At 34.2% G+C, this 20054-nt stretch overlaps 1 protein-coding gene across 27 annotated transcripts in view; it reads right to left on the reverse strand.

Moving 5' to 3' along the window:
* Positions 1–20054, reverse strand: part of Trpm (transient receptor potential cation channel, subfamily M) — a 793755-nt gene that overhangs the window by 144687 nt on the left and 629014 nt on the right. For all 27 annotated transcript variants that reach the window (XM_067775779.1, XM_067775781.1, XM_067775778.1 and 24 more), the window contains 3 exons: positions 19387–19523; positions 14593–14749; positions 1997–2144 (listed from right to left, as the gene is read on the reverse strand). In XM_067775779.1, the coding sequence (XP_067631880.1) occupies positions 1997–2144; positions 14593–14749; positions 19387–19523 (442 nt within the window). The remainder of the gene's footprint in view (positions 1–1996; positions 2145–14592; positions 14750–19386; positions 19524–20054) is intronic.

The raw sequence follows: 20054 nt of genomic DNA on the forward strand, positions 1-20054 counted from the left end.
ATGTTTACATTCACTCCTCTCTCTGCGTCTCCTTCTTCCTCTCCATATTTCCCATTCCTTCCTTTCTCTCAAGCTTCTTTTGTTTCTATCTCTCCCGCTTTATCTATCCCTATGTCTCTATCTTCGCCTAACTATATCTCTTTCTCAGTCTCTTTCTCGTTCCCTCGTTTTTCTTCTCTCTAGTTCCTTAATTATTCTCCGTCCATAATTCCCACTCCCAGTCGCAGAGGAATATTTTGTGTAACAAAATAACTAAGGTGTGGACTACCCATATCATTTTGAGGTATGAAAAATAGTTAAGATCTGTCACAAACCTTGTGACACGACAATTTTATATATAATTCATTAACATCTTACAAACTTACAAGTTTTGAGAAATTTTATAATAAAAAAAAAAATGTAAATGAAATTTTTCTTTTTCTTTAAGCACATACGCAAAATATAAAATCGTATATTTTTTTATTACTTCAAAAATTTTATTTTAATTCAATATGTTCTAATTAAGTATTTTAAGAGATATACATTTTTTTTTATTCGGCGTTTGGGTATCATGAAATTTCTTTAAATTTGGGTAAAACTTCTAAAAGAATTTATAATTGAATTAACCTAAAAATATTTTCAATATATTTAAAACTTTTTTTCAGATTTAGTTTCAATTTTTTTACTTGATTTCGCAATTGATAAAAAATAATTACTTCTAATAACTTTTTTGAAGCCAGTTAATTTCGACAAAATTTTAACGAGACTTAACGATTCTGCAACAATAAAACAAAAATAAATAAAATAAGAAAAAATAAAAATGTCCAATCGTTCCAGTTTTTTTTCTAATTCTTAAAATTTTTCGAACATTTTTTTTTTTTGATTTCAGTTTGTTTTTAGAATTACGAAAACTTCTGAACAATTTTTTTAAACCTGGTAAATTTGTAAAAAATTTAGCAATGCAAAATTTGTTTTTGAAAAATTTTGGAATAAATTTGAGTAAAATGTTTTTATCTTTAAACTTAATAAAAAAAAAAAAACAATTTGATAAACCCTCAACCTTTTAAAATTAAGATAGTAAAAGTGAATCAACGAAATGTGCAGACCGGTTAATTTTGACAAAATTAGAACGAGATGTAATTTTTATAAATTTTTGAACGAATTTTGAAAATAAAAACAAGATACAACCTGAGCTCTGGTCAATTTAATGAATTTTGCAACAAAAAAATCATGACGTGGCTAAATGCATTTGTTACACTTCAACTATTGTAGGAGTGCGGGTTCGAATCCCACTTTCGGGTGAAAAAGTTTTGAAGAGATTTACAAGGTGTCATCTAAACAGCTGTCGCGCAAAAAAATATTACGGCTTGCATTTTTGTTTTTTTTTTTATTTTTTAATAAATTTTAGAAAAATTTATTTTGTCACACTTACTTAAAAAAAAAAACAATCCCAAATTTTATAAGCTTTAAATTTTCTAAAATCAGGATAATAAAAAAATTGCTAGAATTATTTGTTGTATGTTTCTTAATGACTGAAATATTTTAGAAAACATTTTTTTAAATCTCATAAAATTAAAAAAAAATTATTTTTTTAATGCTGTAAATTTTGAGAATAAATTTTTAAAATCTCTTGAAATTAAAAAAAATTTAGTGGATAAATTTTTTTATAAATTTTGGACAAATTTTAGTAATAAGTAAATTTTTTTTACTTCACTTAATTCTTCAAAAAATTTTCACTTTTTAGGCGTGAGGTCATTTATGGAATTTAGGTACATATACAACATCTTGTAAAGCTCGTAAAATGGTTTATCTTTTACTTTCTGGTGTCATCTTCAAGAGAACCTTAAGCTTCCAAAAAAGTTAAAAATTTGAATGAGAAGAAATGAAAACTTTAGTTATATTTCAGAAAAAAAACTTGTATATATCCTTAATGTCTAAAATTTGTTTTGCTGCGGTTCCATTTGTTTGTACAAAACTGTACTTGTGTACACATTTTCATGCATAAGCATAAACTTACCAAATTTTTATTTCGTGTACATTGCAAAAGTTCTTGATAAAGTTTTTCTGCTTGTTCGAAGCCGACCTCGAATGTTTTCTGTATGGTTGTAATTAAGTAATCCCGCATAGACTCCAGCACTGGCTGTTCATCACCATCGGAGGCATATCTAAAGAGGAGGTAGCAAATATTTAGTGCATTGTAAGAAATATGCAAAGTTTTAGAGCAATATTCCAAATTTTAAAGGAAGATTTGATTAATAATAGTTTGGAAAATGAACTTAGTGGTTTTACAAACATTCAATTCACGCAAGTATGGCTTGAAATTCATCATCAATTCATTTACTTTCATATATTATAAATAAAAATGTATGTGTGTGTTTTTTATAGGTATACAATTTTGGAAAAGTGTGATGTGCCACACCTACAGCCCATATAAATGTCTTTTGTCGAAAATGCGAACCAATTTGCTCAAACCATTGATAATTTAATATGTGTGACCTGGAATTATGAAAGGGACCTATTGTGCGAAAATACCGTTGTTCACATTTGAGCGATTCTTATAGGAAATTTAACGCTCCTCCAATGGAACAAACCGCAGTTTCCTATATTTCTTTTTTTTTTGAAATATTTCGACCGATGCGCCAGATATCAGAGATTTTTTTTTATTATTGCATTGTCATCGGGTTCTGTTTCAAGCTTGTAGCTTATCGAAGGTACTTAAATCTTAATTACAAAATTCGTTCCCAACGGCCGGCCGATACACAGAGTCAAGCTAAGCAAAAACTTTAAACACGTTTTTCTCGAAAACTTGTTTTCGCACAATAGGTCCCTTTCATGATTCCCGGTCACATATGTACCACATATATTGATCTGTATAGAATTTTTGATAAGTGGGCGGGCCACGCCACGTGTCATTTGTATCTGTTTTGACCTCCGCAGATGATTGCACGATAGCACGGTAGTACAATGTACATCTGTTTTGCAAAGAAATGAAATGATTATAAATAACAATTTATATATGATTGTGACGTTTGAGCGTCCAAAGAACTTAAACGATCTTGACAAAAATTTCACAGTAGGGTCACGTGGTCCCCCGGTACTTTTCTGTCTATATAAAATTTTGAATAAGTGAGCGGCGTCAGCCCCAATTATCAAATATTTAAATTCTCTTCATACTCGTATTATTTAAGGCAGCTATCCAATATTTAGTATAGAAATTCCAAATATAAAAAAAATTAAGTAGTATAGGTGAAGGGACTAGAAATGAAACTCAAAGAAGGAGCAAGAGTGAAAGTGGGAGTAGGAATGAGTGGGAATGAAAACAAAATTTCCAACTCGCTATATTTTCTTTGGTATAAAATTTTCGTATATGAGATTATTTAAGTGGGAGAGGAAGGAGGAGTGAGATTGGGAGTGAAAATTAACAAAAAAAAAAAAAAAAAACAAATTTTGCAGCGAATAAAAACCGAATAATTTTTTTACAATTACCTTTAGTATTTTCATGACGAAAAATGCATCATTTTTACGCTTCGGACTTTTTTCCAAAAAATCCACATATAAAAGTACAGCCGGACTTTTATTCTATAAGTCCGAAAGTAAAGGTTAAATCCGAACTTTTATTATTTTAAGGAGAAATAAAAATCTGGCCCTTTAACTATAGAATGGATAATCCAAATGAAACGAACTTTTTACCAATACATTCTTCTGTCTTTATTTGAAACATTTATGGTAATTTGAAAGTTTTAGTTAGTCATAGTATGCCATAGTAAATTTGCAACTGTTTGCTCGCCTTGGAATTTGATACAACGTTTTCTGTATAAAAAAGAGGGGTTCTGTGTGAAAAAAAATTCGTCTCATTGTGATGAACCATTTAATAGTTATTGGGCCGGACTTTATTGCTGTCCCTAAAAAATAAAAGTTCTAATTTAATAATTTTTTTCGGACTAAAAAGTTACAAGTCCGAAAATAATATATTCTAAGTAACTTTTATTATAAAAGGAATAACAGTTTGGGTAACAGCATTAAACAATTAATTTTAAAATTTTCCGAATTTCAAAATAAAACCCGATTCAAATGCTTTATCATTTGGGAAGTCGATCACTGTGTGACAAACAGATATGAATTCATTATTTAATTTTTTGATACTAAAAAAAATGTAATACAATAGAAAAAACATGTTAATACAACTACACTGTGTGGCACCAGAAAAATACCATTTTTTTGTAGATCTTGAAGATCTAAGAATGACTTCTAACAAAATTTTCGCCAGAAACCGCCAAAATCTTGAGTAACGGGTAAAAACCTGTTGTTTTGTACCTTTCGACCCTTAGGAGCCTATAACTTTGTTCTTTATAATCCAATTCTCAGTTAATAAGAAAAGATTTAGACCTTTCTTTCGGTATATATATTAGAATGGGTCGATTTATTAACAAATATCGCGCCACCGATTTTTCGATAGGATTTTGGCTCAGGAAAAACAGTTACACTACCCATACCCAAAAAAATAATTTTCGAGCCGACGAAAGTTTATTTTTTTGACTTTTTTCGACTTTGATTTTTAAGGTTTTTTTCATGACTTACTAAAAAATTTTCATTTGATTGTAAAATTTTCATGTATACCCTGTCCGACCCAAAATCAGGAAATTTTTTTAGTAGGTCATGAAAAAAACATTAAAAATCAAAGTCGAAAAAAAGTCCAAAAATTTAATTTCGCAGGGTCGAAAATTATTTTTTTGGGTATGCGTATTGGAACTTTTTTTCCTGAGCCTAAATCCCATCGAAAAATCGATGACGCGATATCGGTTAACTTTCGTCCATACAAATCGACCCACGCTAATATATATATTGTGACGAATATTAGCATCACTAATTGAACTCACATCCCTAAGGTTATTAAATAAAGGCACAGCAACATTAAAGCAAGCTACATAAACACACTAATCATCATTTACCCACATATATACAAGACAACGGAGAGATACTCACCATCTGCCGAAGTAATACTCACATATCCACACGCATATGCCTATGCGAGAGGCTATAAACTACAAATACATGTACATATATGGCTGGTAACCAAGCATGAAGTTCGCGAAGTTACTAGACCTTAGGAGAAATGGGTGGACGAGGCAACAGCGAGTATAAAAGCAGCGAAAGCTGAGTAGTCAGTAATCAGTTTTGATTTAAACATGTTATTGGTTGTGAATTATAAGTGTTATTGTGAAGTACTTTCAAAGTAGTCTAATAAAGACCATTTTTCATTATTGAATATTGGAGTTATTTATTCAACAGTTTAGCGATTCGAACGTTAGCAGAAGGCTTGAAATACGACGAATTTCACTACAATATTAACTAGAAAAGCAATACAACTGTGAAAACTTTTCCAATGAACCAATTTTTGTTCACGTCTTCTCGGGTTTTGAAACAGAGCTGGAAATTAATTATGAGTTCAATGAGTATTTATTTTTTAATTGTGCTGAAAACTGAGTTATTAAAATTTGTATGAAAACACAACTTAAAAAATGTAATATTGTATCAAAACGACTGTGAAATGTTTACTTGGTACGTTGTTGTCTAAATTTAGAAACACCCTTCGCATATCGATATGACTGTAACTTTTGTAGTTAGCAACCGATTTTAAACCTTTTACCAGTTTTGGATAGACAAAACATCATTCTTTAAAATGACATACACACATTATAGGATTAGAGTCGCTTTATAACCAAAAAAGTCATAGGCTCGTTAGGATCCAAAGGTACAAGAAACCGGGTTTTTACCCATATATCACGATTTCGGTGGTGTCCGGGGAAAATTTTGTATGCAGTCATTCTTAGATCTTCAAGATCTACGAGAAAAAATGGTATCACTATTCAGGTATTATCACGTTTGTCTTTTTTTCTTACATTGTGTTATACCTTCGATTAGAACTTTTTTAGATTATTTTATCACTTGGAGAGTCGATCATTCGGATATGGATTAATCTTTTAATTTTTTCATACCGAACATTTTAATGTACGAATGTTTATCTTGATGAATGTATTCCATCCCAATGTAGTAATAATCTGTGTGCTTAACGCAATTGAGTATAAAAAATAGAGGCAAGACTATACACGCACTTCCCAAGCGGGAAAGGCGTAGGTTCAAGCGCGGGGCTGTAAAGTGTCGAAGATTATGTGTAGGTCTTACAACCGTACACTAAAAGAGTTGCTTCTATCATTAAAAGAGAGGACTGTAGACGCGTATTCTGACTGGACACTGCCTTCTATCGTCACATGCCTTTAAAGTAGGCTTGGTCAGTGATAGCAGATGTGGGAAGTGCGGGTTGGAGGAGGAAAAGATCGAGCACGTTTTGTGCTTGTGCCCTGCACCTGACCTGCTAGGCTCAGACTCCAGCTATTAGGGGTGATACAGCTGTCAGATCTAGAAGCAGCAAAGGGGCTTAAGTCCTAGAAAGCTTCTAGTATTTTCCAAGAGGACGGAGTTATTTTATAACATAGCTCCTGATTTTTGAAAGGGTTTTTCAGTTTGGTGGTTAAAATAAACTACTGGTAACACTACGGACTAATTCAGTCTATGTGAGCTCCTTATGGACCTTCCAGTTCAATCTAACACATTTCATTTTAAAATCACTCTTGAAACATTCCTGCTGCTTAAATTAATTAAAATCACAAAAAAATTTAATTAGGCACAGAAAATATATTTTCTAACAGCCAAATGTAAAACGTGTCAATTAGATACATATTTAAGAAATATCTTTGGCCAGCTTTTAGATCCAGGAAGCAGAACAAAGAGAAGAAAAAATTTAACACGACACAATTTTACAGTGAAATACCAACAAAGCTAATTATTTAAGCATGCCTTATATAAATGTACATTTGTATTGCATTGATAAAGAAAAACAAGCTCTATCGTTAAAGCCCTGTTTTATATATGAATGCGACATGTCCTGATATTGTCAAATGAAAACAACACGAATTAGCAACATGACGTGACATACCTTACCACTACATTCAACAATTGATGCTGCGAACAAAGAGATCAATAAGTTTGTGTATAAGTAATGTACAGTACTTGAGTTAAAAATACAGAATATTTTGCTTAGAGCATTTCTACTATGTTATATATATGTATACAAACTTAGTAAGCAGGTAAGGAGGGGGCAGCAAATACTAAGTAACTGAACAAACATAAAGCAAGCAAGAGGCAGCAAAACAGTATAAGCCGCGAGACCACTACCACAACTTCAACAGAAGTCTATAAATTATGCTAACGACTATATTGAATTTTCGATGAGTTAGTGAAAGTTAAAACTACGGTTGGGACAAATTTGAGCAAATTGGTTTGTGGTAAATAAATAGTTTGGTTTAAATTTATTTGTTTCTGCATACTTAAACATTTTCGGAGTTTCTTGCTAATTGGCTTTGATAGTGGTTTACCATTCAAGCGGGTGAAATTAAATGGGTTATGAATTTACCAATTGACGAATAAAGTAGTAGGATAAGTGATGTATATTGGAATGATTATCCGTCATCCCTGGTAAAATTTGGTTTCGAGACAAACCGGTTTCGGCGTTGTGCCATCATCAGTGCTGATGTTCGTTCTGATCTGTCGTTGTCGTTTGTCTTGTATTTATAGTTTTTAAAAAGATGAGCAGGTATGGTCAAAATTGATGCTTACATATATTTGTGTGTATGTGCTGTTTGTTCATTCAGAACCGATGGTGGTTTTTACTGACCGATTTCTGTGGCTGACTGAGGCAGGTAAAATTCAGTAATTCTAGTCATTGTAACACGAAAAAATATAAAATTTTTGGTTGAGGATAACTTCCGAGCTGCCTACGCTTCTTCATAATACTCCTTTTCGTAAATAAATTCATGGAACACAGCTAACCTGGCACTTACGTCGTTTTTCAGCGCACTCATTTACTTGGTCACAGTTCTGCAATTCGGCGGATTCCCTTTTTACTCGTACTAAAGGCCGCGGCACAATGACATTTTTCATATAGATGCGCTTAACACAAGCTTATTCATTCCAATAACATCGCCACAATCAACCAAAATGTTGCGTTTGTAAATATGAAGAAACTTCAGACTTGGCAATTAAAGTTTATTACGCCTTGCTCATTCACATACAAAATTTCGTAAAGCACTGTTATTAACATTCCCCGTATACAACAAAAATACTTCCTAACATATTTTGCGTCGTATTCATGTGTTATATTGCAGTTTTTAATTGCGAAAAATGTGATTAGGGTTCAGTTGGTCTTATGTATGACTACCAATAGAAATTTACGCGTCCAACGCTTTTATTTAATTGTCTGATCAACGCCCTAGATTGATGAGGAGTGTGATGACTAGTACCTAGGACCTGCCTAATTATTTTCTAGCTTTTAGTATTATTATTGCTTCATGTAAGTATTGTTTTCAATAAAACCGTTTAACTAAAATTTTCTTTTTAATAATGTTATTTTCAAGTTTTTGTCTTTATTTAATTGCCTATTATTTCTCAATCTCTTTAGTTCATTTAGTGACTCATTACTGCAAGGACTTTCCTGACAATTTGTTACAATCTAACTACTCAAAACATAATCCTTCCAAAGACTTTACTCGACTCCTCCAACTCCAAGATATTTTGATGTCATTTCTACCGGACTGTATGTAATATTTGTTCCAAATATGAGCCAAATCGGACATCATAAGTCGCTTTCTATTCATGTATGTATTATATGTTCCAAATATGGACCAAATCGGAACACAAATACGACTTTTTGGAATATCTCGATCTTTGCACCACCCAGCGGCGATTTTTTTTCATATGTCGCTTTTTATTCTCGTATGTATTATGTGTTCTAAATATGAGCCAAATCGGACCACAAATACGATTTTTGTGATTATCTCGACTTGGCACCACCTATCGCCGAATTTTCCCATAGGTCGCTTTCTATTCTTGTATATATTATGTGTTCCAAATATGAGCCAAAACGGACCAGAAATACGATTTTTGTGAATATCTGGATCCTTGCGCCACCTAGCGGCAATTTTTTTCTTATTATTGCATTGTCATCGGACTCTGAACTATGTTCCAAGTTTCAAGCTTGTAGCTTATCGGGAAGTTACTTAAATTTCAATTACAAAATTCGTGCCAGCCATCCAACCAACCAGCTGTCAAGTCAACCTAAATAAATCCGTTTAGAAATTTATCATAACAATAATAATGATAAAATAATTATTGTTAGGCCTTGAGCTCGATTCAAACCCGCGATCTTAAAACCGTTTACCTTAAATTTTTTTTTTTCGAACTAGCTCATAATATCTTATCCTGGTATAAAAGGATTGTGAAGTCGATTTACGGTGAATAATCACGGTTTTCTTGTTGGAGAGAAAAGTTCGTCGAAAGATTTATGGATCTCTACGCATTGGTGATGGCGAGTACCGAAGAAGATTTAACGATGAGCTGTACGAGCTCTACGCAGACATCAACATAGTCCAGCGAATTAAAACGCAGCGGCTGCGCTGGCTAGGCCATGTTATGCGAATGAAAGATGACGCTCCGTCCAAGAAAGAGTTTCTATCGGAACCCGGCTATGGAAGCAGAGGTAGAGGGCGGTCCCCACTCCGCTGGAAGGACGAGTTGGAAATGATTTAAAATCCCTTGGTGTGACCAATTCGCGCCGGTTGGCAGAGAAACGAAGCGACTGGCGCACCTTGTTGGACAACCATAACCGTTAAAATGGTTAAGATCCAATTAACTAAGTAACCGCGGTTTTCTTAGAATATGCATCACCACAACTTTTTATGTGGATTGTGTTTTTTCCGGCAGATTGATATCAATCAAAAGTTCCTACGTAACGCAAATAAAGGTTAAAAATTAATAATTACGTAGCAAAACTGACATAATTCAGCCCAATCACCCTCCTACACGAACAAAAATATTTTTTTCACAACAGCCTTTTTTTTTTTATTAATTATAGGGAGCAATTTAATAACATCAAAATGAAATTGGGGTCGTGGTTTGACTTGAAATTAACGCAGTTTGCTACTTCGTTGTTGTTGTTGGGTGAAATTTCTCCCAAAGCAACTCAAATTAAATAAAAATTTACCCTTTTATCCTTTATCTGCATTATTGCTTTTTCTAACCCTTTTCACACTTTTGATACAATCGAGCGAAGCAATAATCCAGTTAATTGAATTTCAAATTTATGACGAGCAGACGGCATACATTGAAACTGCCCCACGCGCATACATATACAGCGATGTAAAAGACGATACCCCAAATAAAAGAGAATATCTGTACATAAGCATATATTTGTGTACAAAATATCAATAAAACTGAGCAAAGTGACAAATTCTAGTCGAAGGGTCAAGGGAGAATGGACAGAAAGCCGCATGACGCACGGATTTTGTTTTTGTTGAGTTGTTGATAGGCGGAGGTTTGTTAAGCGTTGAGATCTAAAACTGCTCAGCTACAGAATAAAAATCATCAGCTGAGTATTATATACATAACAGTTGAAAATTAACATATAGTAAATTGTTAAATAAGTTAAGGCTTTTAGCTTATAAAGATTTTATTTTTTTATATATTTTTTTTATTTTGTTACGAGTTAGTTGGGATAGAAGAGTTTTCTGTTATATCAAATGAACAGTGAATCTGTTATATCAAAAGAATTCGAATGAGAGTTAAAATCATGACACAAACATCGAAAAGGATCATTTAATTCGAAATTATTTCTGCACTGACTCAAAAGAAGAGGTTTGTAATGTCTTCACGCTCGTGATGGGACATTGAAGTTTACTTCGTTCAAAAGATAGGGGCTAGAAATTAGTCCATTCAGTAGTTTAGCGATAAATAATACGCCTAGCATTTCTCTACGACCAGCGAGAGTTAGAAGATTGATAAGGTTTAACCGACTAGTATAAGGTGGAAGATTAGACGCAGAGTCCCAATGAAAATTCCTTAAAGAAAAAAGTAAAAATTGCTTCTTTATTGACTCAAGCCTATCTGCATGAACTTGATATCGCGGAATCCAGAACATTGATCCGTATTCTAGTATCGGTCTAACTAATGTGGTAAAAAGGGCTTTAGTTACATAAAGGTCACTATTGACAGTAGCCATAATATGAAGTTTGAAACTAAGTTTAGCATCCATCGTAACTCCCAAGTCAACAAAATAATTTACTGATGCAAGACAAAAATTATTAATTACGTAAGAGGCTCCTGGCAAAGATCTCCGAGAGAGGCACATGAATTTTCATTTAAAGATGTTCAGCAGCATTGTGTTCGCGTTGCACCGAGCAACTAGGCAGTTTAAGTCCGCTTGAAGCGAGGAACGTTCTTCGATAGACGCATAGGACCTAAAAAGTTTTACATCATCAGCATACATTAAGATTTTGGAATATTTTATAGTGGTAAAGATATCATAATAAATAGCAAGAACATAATTGGACTGAGATGAATACCCTGTGGGACGCGAGGGGGAACATTAATGACAACTGAAAGAGTATTTTTAAAAATTACTTGTTGCGTTCTACCGCAGAGACACGAAGATATCCACTGGGTGAGACCAGGTTAGAAGCCAAGTCGATCCAGCTTGTGGATAAGCAAGGAGTGGGAAACTTTGTCAAATGCTGTACTGAAATCAGTGTCAATAGCATCGGTGTGAAGATTTTCTCTAAATCCATTAGAAAGATGAGTTGTGAATTCAAGTAGATTAGTAATGGTAGATTTGCCTTTACAGAATCCGGGCTGCGGTTTTGCAATCAATGTAGAAACAGAAAATGTTAGCTGATTGGTAGCAATGGATTTAAATACCTTTGGGATGGCAGATAATTTTGCAATTCCTCGATAATTTTCTACACATGAGCTACTGCCGTTTTTGTGGAGGGGTATTAGAAAAGATTCCTTCAAAGCAGCAGTAAAAACACCATGTTTTAGGGACATGTTGAATATCAGTTAGAGGCTGATGAATGTGTTCAGCGCATTTTTTTGAGAAAATATGTGGGAATTAGGTCCGTATTTATAAGATTCCTTCAAAGACGTTAAATATGTAAAAAACCTCTTCTGCCATGAAAATAGTCCGTAATCCATAGTTTGGGTAATACTGCAGTGTTCAGAGTTGGAAAACAAGCAACAGAGTTGATTGCTTTACTTTTACTATTTGCTGTACAAGGGCGCCAAACCTTTGACTGCCATATGTGATGTTAAATGCGGTACCTTTAATATTGGGGCATCGCAGATATTTAGAAAAAAATCATTGTAAGGGATAATAAGTTTCTTGGTACTCTTTGTAACGTTAGTCTGGGAAATCTACATGTGTTGACTCTAGTAGAAATTGTTACTTTTAACATTCGTTAAATTCAGGCCACCATCACTTAAAAGCTCTCAGTGGGTTAAGAGGACTTAAAGTATTTCCGCGATAAGGAATGCCTGTAGTAACAATCGACACATGTCCGAAGTTAAGAAATCAAAAAATTGTGACCCTGCCAGACGGGCTAGTAGCAGAAACAGTCGATGTTGGCCCTATTTGGAAATACTCTGCATCGATATCTGCCCTTTTCGGATAGCCTTCGTTGTTAAGTAGCTATTCTCTAAATAACTGAAAACCAAGGAACTGTAATAGGGTCCAATTGTTTTTCTTCAAATATATGGCACACCCAATTAGCTTAATCTAACCTAAGCCCAAAGTCACAAAGTACAGACACCAGCTAAATTTTAAGGATACTGCATTTTTGCAGTGTCAAGGGGCTGACTAAACTGAGTCTAAGTTAAGACAAGTCGGTTTGAATTGCGGTCACATTCGTCACTTGTCACACCCGTCACACCTCCTGGAAATCTGTTAATTTGTTAATTTCGAACTGTGTACGCGATAAATCTATTCAAGGAAATATAACGTGAAATAGGCTAAACACGAAAGAACTGTCTTTGGTTGGATAAAATTCCATATATACCGGTTCATAGATCCGAACGTCACGAGTTCATAGAAAATTGTAGAAAAAAGGAAAAGCGTTCAACGAGTAGAGAGTAGTCCATACGGTGTAGCAGATAACAAGCAACCGAAAAAAAATTACTTAAGATAAAGCTAATTTATAATGTTGTAGTGGAGGTAGCGTTCTTGCCGAACACACTGAAGATCCTGGGTTCAAGTTTCGGTTATGGTAACATCGAAATACTTAAAAAAAAAGCGTATCTAAGCGGGATTGCCCTGTGGCGATGGTTTGGCAAGCACTCACAAACACACCCTATCTCAGCAAAAAATCTATAGAACCTTAAGCTTAAATATATTGTAACGAATTTACTGCAATTCCCCTTATTTGCAACCTTCTGCTAACGTTCGAATCACTAAACTGTTGAATAAATAACTCCACTATTCAATAATGCAAAATGGCCTTTATTAAAGTACTTCAGAATAACACTACTATTGCTCGCCAGATAGCGTCTTAAATCAAACTGATTTTCGTGCCTCCACTGTCGCTGCTTTTATACTACGCGGTTTCCTCGTTGACATATTTCTAGGCGCTTCTATTTCCAGAACTTACTAGTTAGTTATCAGCTATAAAGATGCACGATTTTATAGCTTCTCTCATTGCATACTTTCGGGAGTATCTCAGATATATGCATATGGTTGTGCGTTTCTTCTCCGCTGCATGTACGTACATATGTGTAGACATAATTATTGATTCGTTTATGTAGATACAAGTGACTGCTTGCTTCATTGTTGTTGTGGCTTTATTTACTTAGCATCAAACTAGTGATGTGAGTATCACATAGTGTCACTAATATTCGTCACAATATTATAATTTTTTTATTATAGCAATCCAGCTTTGGTAGAGTTAGCCACTCACCTGTGTGTAATCGTCACATCCATAATAGAGCATACAACGTTTCTAAAAATGTTTATTCAGTGCAGTCTCTTGTATTCCACTTAAATAACGAGTTTAGTGGAAGTTCTAAGATTAAAGCTTAAACATCAGTTAAGTATCTTGTAAAGAAAGTTCGAGATGTAATGTTACACCCAAGATAGCCAGCGGCCACTCAAATCACTCCCAACAGCAAAAAAATGTAACATTAAGGCATTTTGTGAAAGAACCTTTCTTATACAAGAAGCATATAAGAGAGAGCTTGAAGCAATATATATACGTATAACATTGTTGCACACAACGGATATAAAAAAGCACTAGTAGATAAACTCAGAAGAACGCATGTAATGAAAAGGAAAATAATAACACCTGGACATATAAATTGACAAACCTCTTTAAAAAATACAACACTAACACAGTGTTCAAAAGATCGAAGGTCAAACGACTAAAATTACTGACTTTTACCTGCCTCAATCAGCCACACAAATCGATCAGTAAAAACCACCCTCGATTCTGAATGAACACACAACACATACACATAAATATATACAAGCATCAATTTTGACAATACCTGCGCATGTACCTACGAACTATAAATACAAGGCAAACGACAACAACAGATCAGAACGAAAATCGACACTGATGATGGCACAACGCTAAAACCGGTTTCTCCCGAAACCAAATTTGACATGGGATGACGGAAAATCGATCCTATATACATTAAATAGAAAAGGTCATTTGATGACACTTCAAATAAACTTACTTGTGTACAAAAGCTATCAGATCGGCCGCACGACCCGAACCATCACATACCACCACTGGCACTGGTGGCGTATCCGTTACATACTCTAACACTGCACGCACCGTATTTGTGCCACCTTCGATAACAAGACATACCACCGGTGTACTGGAATGTGTAACTGAAATTAATAGAAAAGTTTAAAAAAACTGTATATGTTTTAAAATTTGCAGAAATTCAAGTACTGTTCAGTTGTTTCGCAGAATTTTGTTTAGACTACAGAGATCAAGCAACATTCGAATGCTCATAATCGCATATTACATAATGCTCATTAGCCTGGGTCAAACAAAAGTGCGTAATGGATACAAGTGACAGTTCTAATAATTTCGAAAACACTGAAAATACGGCAGAGAACAGCTGATTCAAGACCCAAAATAGAGGCAATACGATTCAGGTAATGTAGCAAAGACAAAATAGAAACAAAAAAAGGTAATCAAATATATTTCTGTTAATTTAAAACGCTTAGCTTCACCAACATCTCTTCGTCTAACCAAGCAAAGTACTACAAACAACTATGTGAATATTATTAATAAATTCTTAAGAATATTAGAAGAGCTTCTTAAGACTTACATAATTCTGAAAAAATTTTAAGTTTGATGTTATTTGGTTCTACTTATTTGAATTATTTCACCCTCAAAACATATGGAGATCGACCCTACCTAATGCGCTTCCACAAAAACTCAAACATTAATTTCACTGCAAATGTATGCATAATAGCACAGACAAGCATACAAATTTTATTGTAATTGGAAGAGTGTGCATTTCCTGTCGAGTCCATTATTCTCATTTGCTGTTATGCACATTCCTGTCAAATAATATAATAAAAAATTATGTACTTATGTTGCTGTGTGTATTTGCCAATATTATTTAAACAGCATTGGCGCATTGTCATTGCATCACAGAATTTCCAATATCGTATTTAAATCACATCGGTAACATGTCATCACATCACATCTGCATCACATCATTTCAACTTATATCATATTATGTTACGTCACGTCAATTGAACAACGTGACAAGTTGTGTCGAGCATATGCCAACAATTACTCATCACAGTATGTTACATAAAAAAATATTTGCTTTCACTTCAGCTTCCAATGCACGTTTAAGTCTTTGTCTTTAGAAGTGAGGTTAATTTCGAAGTTTGCATCGTTTTCATGGCAATTGATGTAATTGAGAATTAGATAGCCACATAGTCAATAATTTTGAATACCAAGAATTCTATGAACTGTACAAAAGTTTTAACACAAGAAATTCAAGCTTTGTGCATCCTTAAAAATAAGGAGGAGGAAAGGATTATGTTCAAGTTATTCTTATGTTTTATATACAAATGGATCGGAAAATTCAGATAAATGAGCTGACACAATTGATTAGTATATTACACGTGATAGTTAAAAAGACTTTTCCAGTTCACAACTTCAATACAAATTAAATCGAAAATTGGAAAAAATATGGTAGTGAATCGAATGCTCTTAAGGTATACAAGTTGGATATCAATTAGAATCTAGTGGAGCTGACATAAGTTGTACTGTACACACGTCTTTAATTCAAAAATTTCAAACATTTTAACGTGCTTGCATAAACTTACATGAATGCTGAACATGAGTATGCAACTCTCTCTCTACTTTATGTGCGGTTCCTGCCCCACGTGCTAACGCGGCTCTAAAACAACCTAACAAGTTCAAAAAAAGGAGCCGGATCCAAAAAAAAATACCCGGCTTTATAAAAATTAGCCGGAACAAAAAAGTACTCGGAGACAAGAAGTATCCAGATTCTTAAAACTCCCCGCCTTTTAAAAAGTACCCGGATCCGAAAAGTATACGCTTCTGAAAAAATAACCGGTTTTGTACAAGTACTCGGTTCTGAGAAAGTACACGCGGACTAGGAAGTACGCAGTTCTTAAAAGATACTCGGGTCGGAAAAAGTACTCGGTATGTAAAAAGTACCGGGGTTTTTTAAAACGACCTTGATAGAAAAAATTTCCCAGTTAAAAAGGTATGCAAAAAAAGTTGCTTTGAAAAAGTATCCGGATACGAAAAAGTGGCCGGTTCTGAAAAATTGCCCCACAACTAAAACTTTACCAAATTTTGAAAAAGTACCCGATTTGTCCGGTTTGCAAAAAGATAAATCTAAAAAAAAAAATACACAGTTAATCTGAGTCATCCTCACATCTCCTTTAACACACATAACAGCCGTGTATTTTTTACACTCGTATAGGTTTACGTGTGCGTGTAAAAAAAACGCTTATCCTCGCTATGATAATGCTTAGGAGACCCATCTACCGGCAGTGGTTAAATAACTAGCTACAGCACAGGGTGCACCGAAAAGCGGAGACACAACCTTCTGATGGCCATATATGTATAAATATAGCTGAATCTGTTGCGATGAATTGTGTACTTGCACCATTTTAAGAGGTGACACATAGAATTAATGTTGAGGGGAAACATAGGCACATATTTCAGTTACATCTGAGTATAATGCGTATTGAAATTTAGTAGTACTAATTTTATGCGCAACAATTTCCGAGTAGTATTTAATTAAGCCAACTATAACATTTTCGGACAAAATATTTCGTACATTAACATTGCGTAGAACATGTCTAAATTACAAAAAAATTTTCTTCCCGAGAGGAATATCACCCTATCTCGGCTGCCTTTTGGAAAACGCCCTATCCTAAAAAACATATTGTAACGAATTTAGTGAAACTCCGCTTATTTTACACCTTCTACTAACATTCGTATTGCTAAACTGTTGAATAAATAACTCTAATATTCAATAATGCAACACAATAACACTGACACTTCACAAGCAATAGCTTGCTTAAATCAAACTGATTCTGTTTACTCAGCTTTCGCTCCTTTTATAGTCTCTGCTATCTCGTTCGCCTACTTCTAGGCGTTTCTTCTTCTAGAATTTACTACTTGTTTGCCAGCTATAAAGTTATCAGCTATAAACTACAGATGCACGATTATAGCTTCTCGCATAGCCAGATGCGCGTGTATATGTGAGTGATACTTCCACCGATGATTGCCTACTTTTGGAGGTATCTCAGATTTATGCATGTGTTTGTGCGTTTCTCTCCGCTGCTTGTATGGACATATGTATAGACATAATGATTGATTTGTTTATGTGCAGACAAGTCAATGCTTAGTATCGGCTTAGAGATGATAGTATCCCTTAGTGCTGCTAATATTCGTCACAATATGAATAACGCCCTATTTCAGAATTTGTTTAAAAATGTTAATTTCTGAATACGGTTGAAGAAAGCCCTCAGAATTTGTTCCGAATTCAAATTCAATACATTTTGAAACTAGGGGGGAGTTTACCAAAAGATTTTAAAAATAGGGCGTTTTTGAAACGGCAGCCGAAATAGGGTGATATTCCACTCCGCAGTCGATATTTGTGTAAAATATCCAAAATAAGAATACATTTTACGCGACAGCAAAAATACACCGCATTTCATAAATTTTAACGAAATTTATTCTAATATTTCACAAAAACCAAAATTCACCAGTTAGTAGGGCTGGGATCAAGCTTTAAGAAAAAAATTATAATGATGCCATTTTATATGTAGAAATATAATACATGGTTGTTAAAGAAAGGGTTGGTGGTTATTTGGGGTTTTAAAAATTTGTTTCTCCCTTTTTTCAAAACATTTTTTTTTTAATTTTTTGGTTTAATACTATTTTTCAGCTCTTCTTCCTTGGTGCGTTGAGGCGTGACAGTTTAGAATAAAAGCAATTTGAATATCGGCGAACATACACACAATTAGCAGAACAGTAACTGTCGACCAAAACTTCCTTACGGAAGGAGGATTTGGAATTGCCTATAATATTCGGTGCGGTTATATGAAATAATTCCCTAGACAGTCGTCATAGTATTTTAAGTTGACACTACTGGAGAAAAACTATCAAGCTCCAGATCCAAACCTTTAAGTGTTTTTATCTCTGCTAAACAATCATAGCACCGAATCAAAGTTCGTGTGGCCTACACACCTAGGCAGAATTTTCAAATAACTCTACAAGATATCCAGCAGCATGCCTAAGAATGCCAGGTCAAATGCGTAGGCACCTTTATCCAGCCATTCGGTTCAGGATCTACCAAAAGCTTCTTTGCAACCTGTATCGTATGCAAAGTTCAAGGGCTCCTAGCTTTTCATCACCCACACATCTGGAAAATAGTACGAATGACTGTAAACATTTGGCAATAGCTATCGCTAAGCGAAAAAATCTAATCACCAAAACTTTCTGGATGGTTAAGTTCCAAAGAACGTAAATTTTATATCGACTGTTGAGTGAAAAATCAACCTATCAACCGGTTGAAGAACGCTCTATCTCAGAATTGTTTCAAAAACGCCTGATCTAAACTCAAACTCAATACATTTTGACACAATCTGGGGTATTTATAAAAAAAGTTTTAAGATAAGGCGCTTTTAAAACAAATTCTGAAGTATGGCGTTATTCAATTGCTTTCTCAGATAGGGTGTTTTCTAAACGGCACCGAAAATAAGGTCATATTCCACTCAGCAGTCGATATGTAGTTTTACAAAAAGGAGGGAGGTATATCTGGTTTTGCCAAAGAAAAAACTACAAACATATTGGGGTAAGGAAACGTATAATTCTACTGCACAGTACTATATACTTAAAAGTTTGTGATATCAGTTAATTAATTTCATATGAATAGTTATGAAAACAGCTCGCCAATCTCGGCCTTGACAATATTCTAAATTCACGAAGAAAACTTTACATTCATACTTACATGGATGCAGCTTTAAATTTGATATAAATTTTTCCAACTTTCGTCTTAAAATTAACTCAGCGCCATATTTCGCCTGCGTACCATTATCGACCAGCAGGAAGTAAGCATGACGATTATTGAGTACTGCTAATTTGGACCTAAAAAGTGGAATAAATGGATGAACAAAACAAGAATTAAGAAACTAATTTATACAAGAAAAACTGTAAATAACTGCAATACTAAAGTCAGAACTAACAAGTAAGGAAGGCTAAGTTCAGGTGTAACCGAACATTACATACTCAGTTGAGAGCAGTGGAGACAAAGTAAGGGAAAATCACCATTTTGTAAAAAGAACCTAGGGTAACCCTGAAATGTGTGCGTATGACACGTGTATCAAATGGAAGGTATTAAAGAGTATTTTAAGAGGAAGTGGGCCATAGTTTTATAGATGGACGCCATTTAGGGATATCGCCATAAAGGTGGACCAGGCCTGAATATAGAATTTGTTTGTACGATATGGGTATCAAATGAAAGGTGTTAATGAGTATTTTAAAAGGGAGGCCTTAGTTCTATAGGTGGACGCCTTTTCGGAATATCGTTGTAAAAGTGGACCAGGGTTGACTCTAGAATGCGTTTGTACAATATGGGTATCAAACAAAAGGTGTTAATAAGTGTTTTAAAAGGGAGGC

This window comes from Eurosta solidaginis, chromosome 3 (assembly GCF_040869045.1).
Source record: "Eurosta solidaginis isolate ZX-2024a chromosome 3, ASM4086904v1, whole genome shotgun sequence".
In the NCBI taxonomy this organism is placed as follows: Eukaryota; Metazoa; Arthropoda; class Insecta; order Diptera; family Tephritidae; genus Eurosta; species Eurosta solidaginis.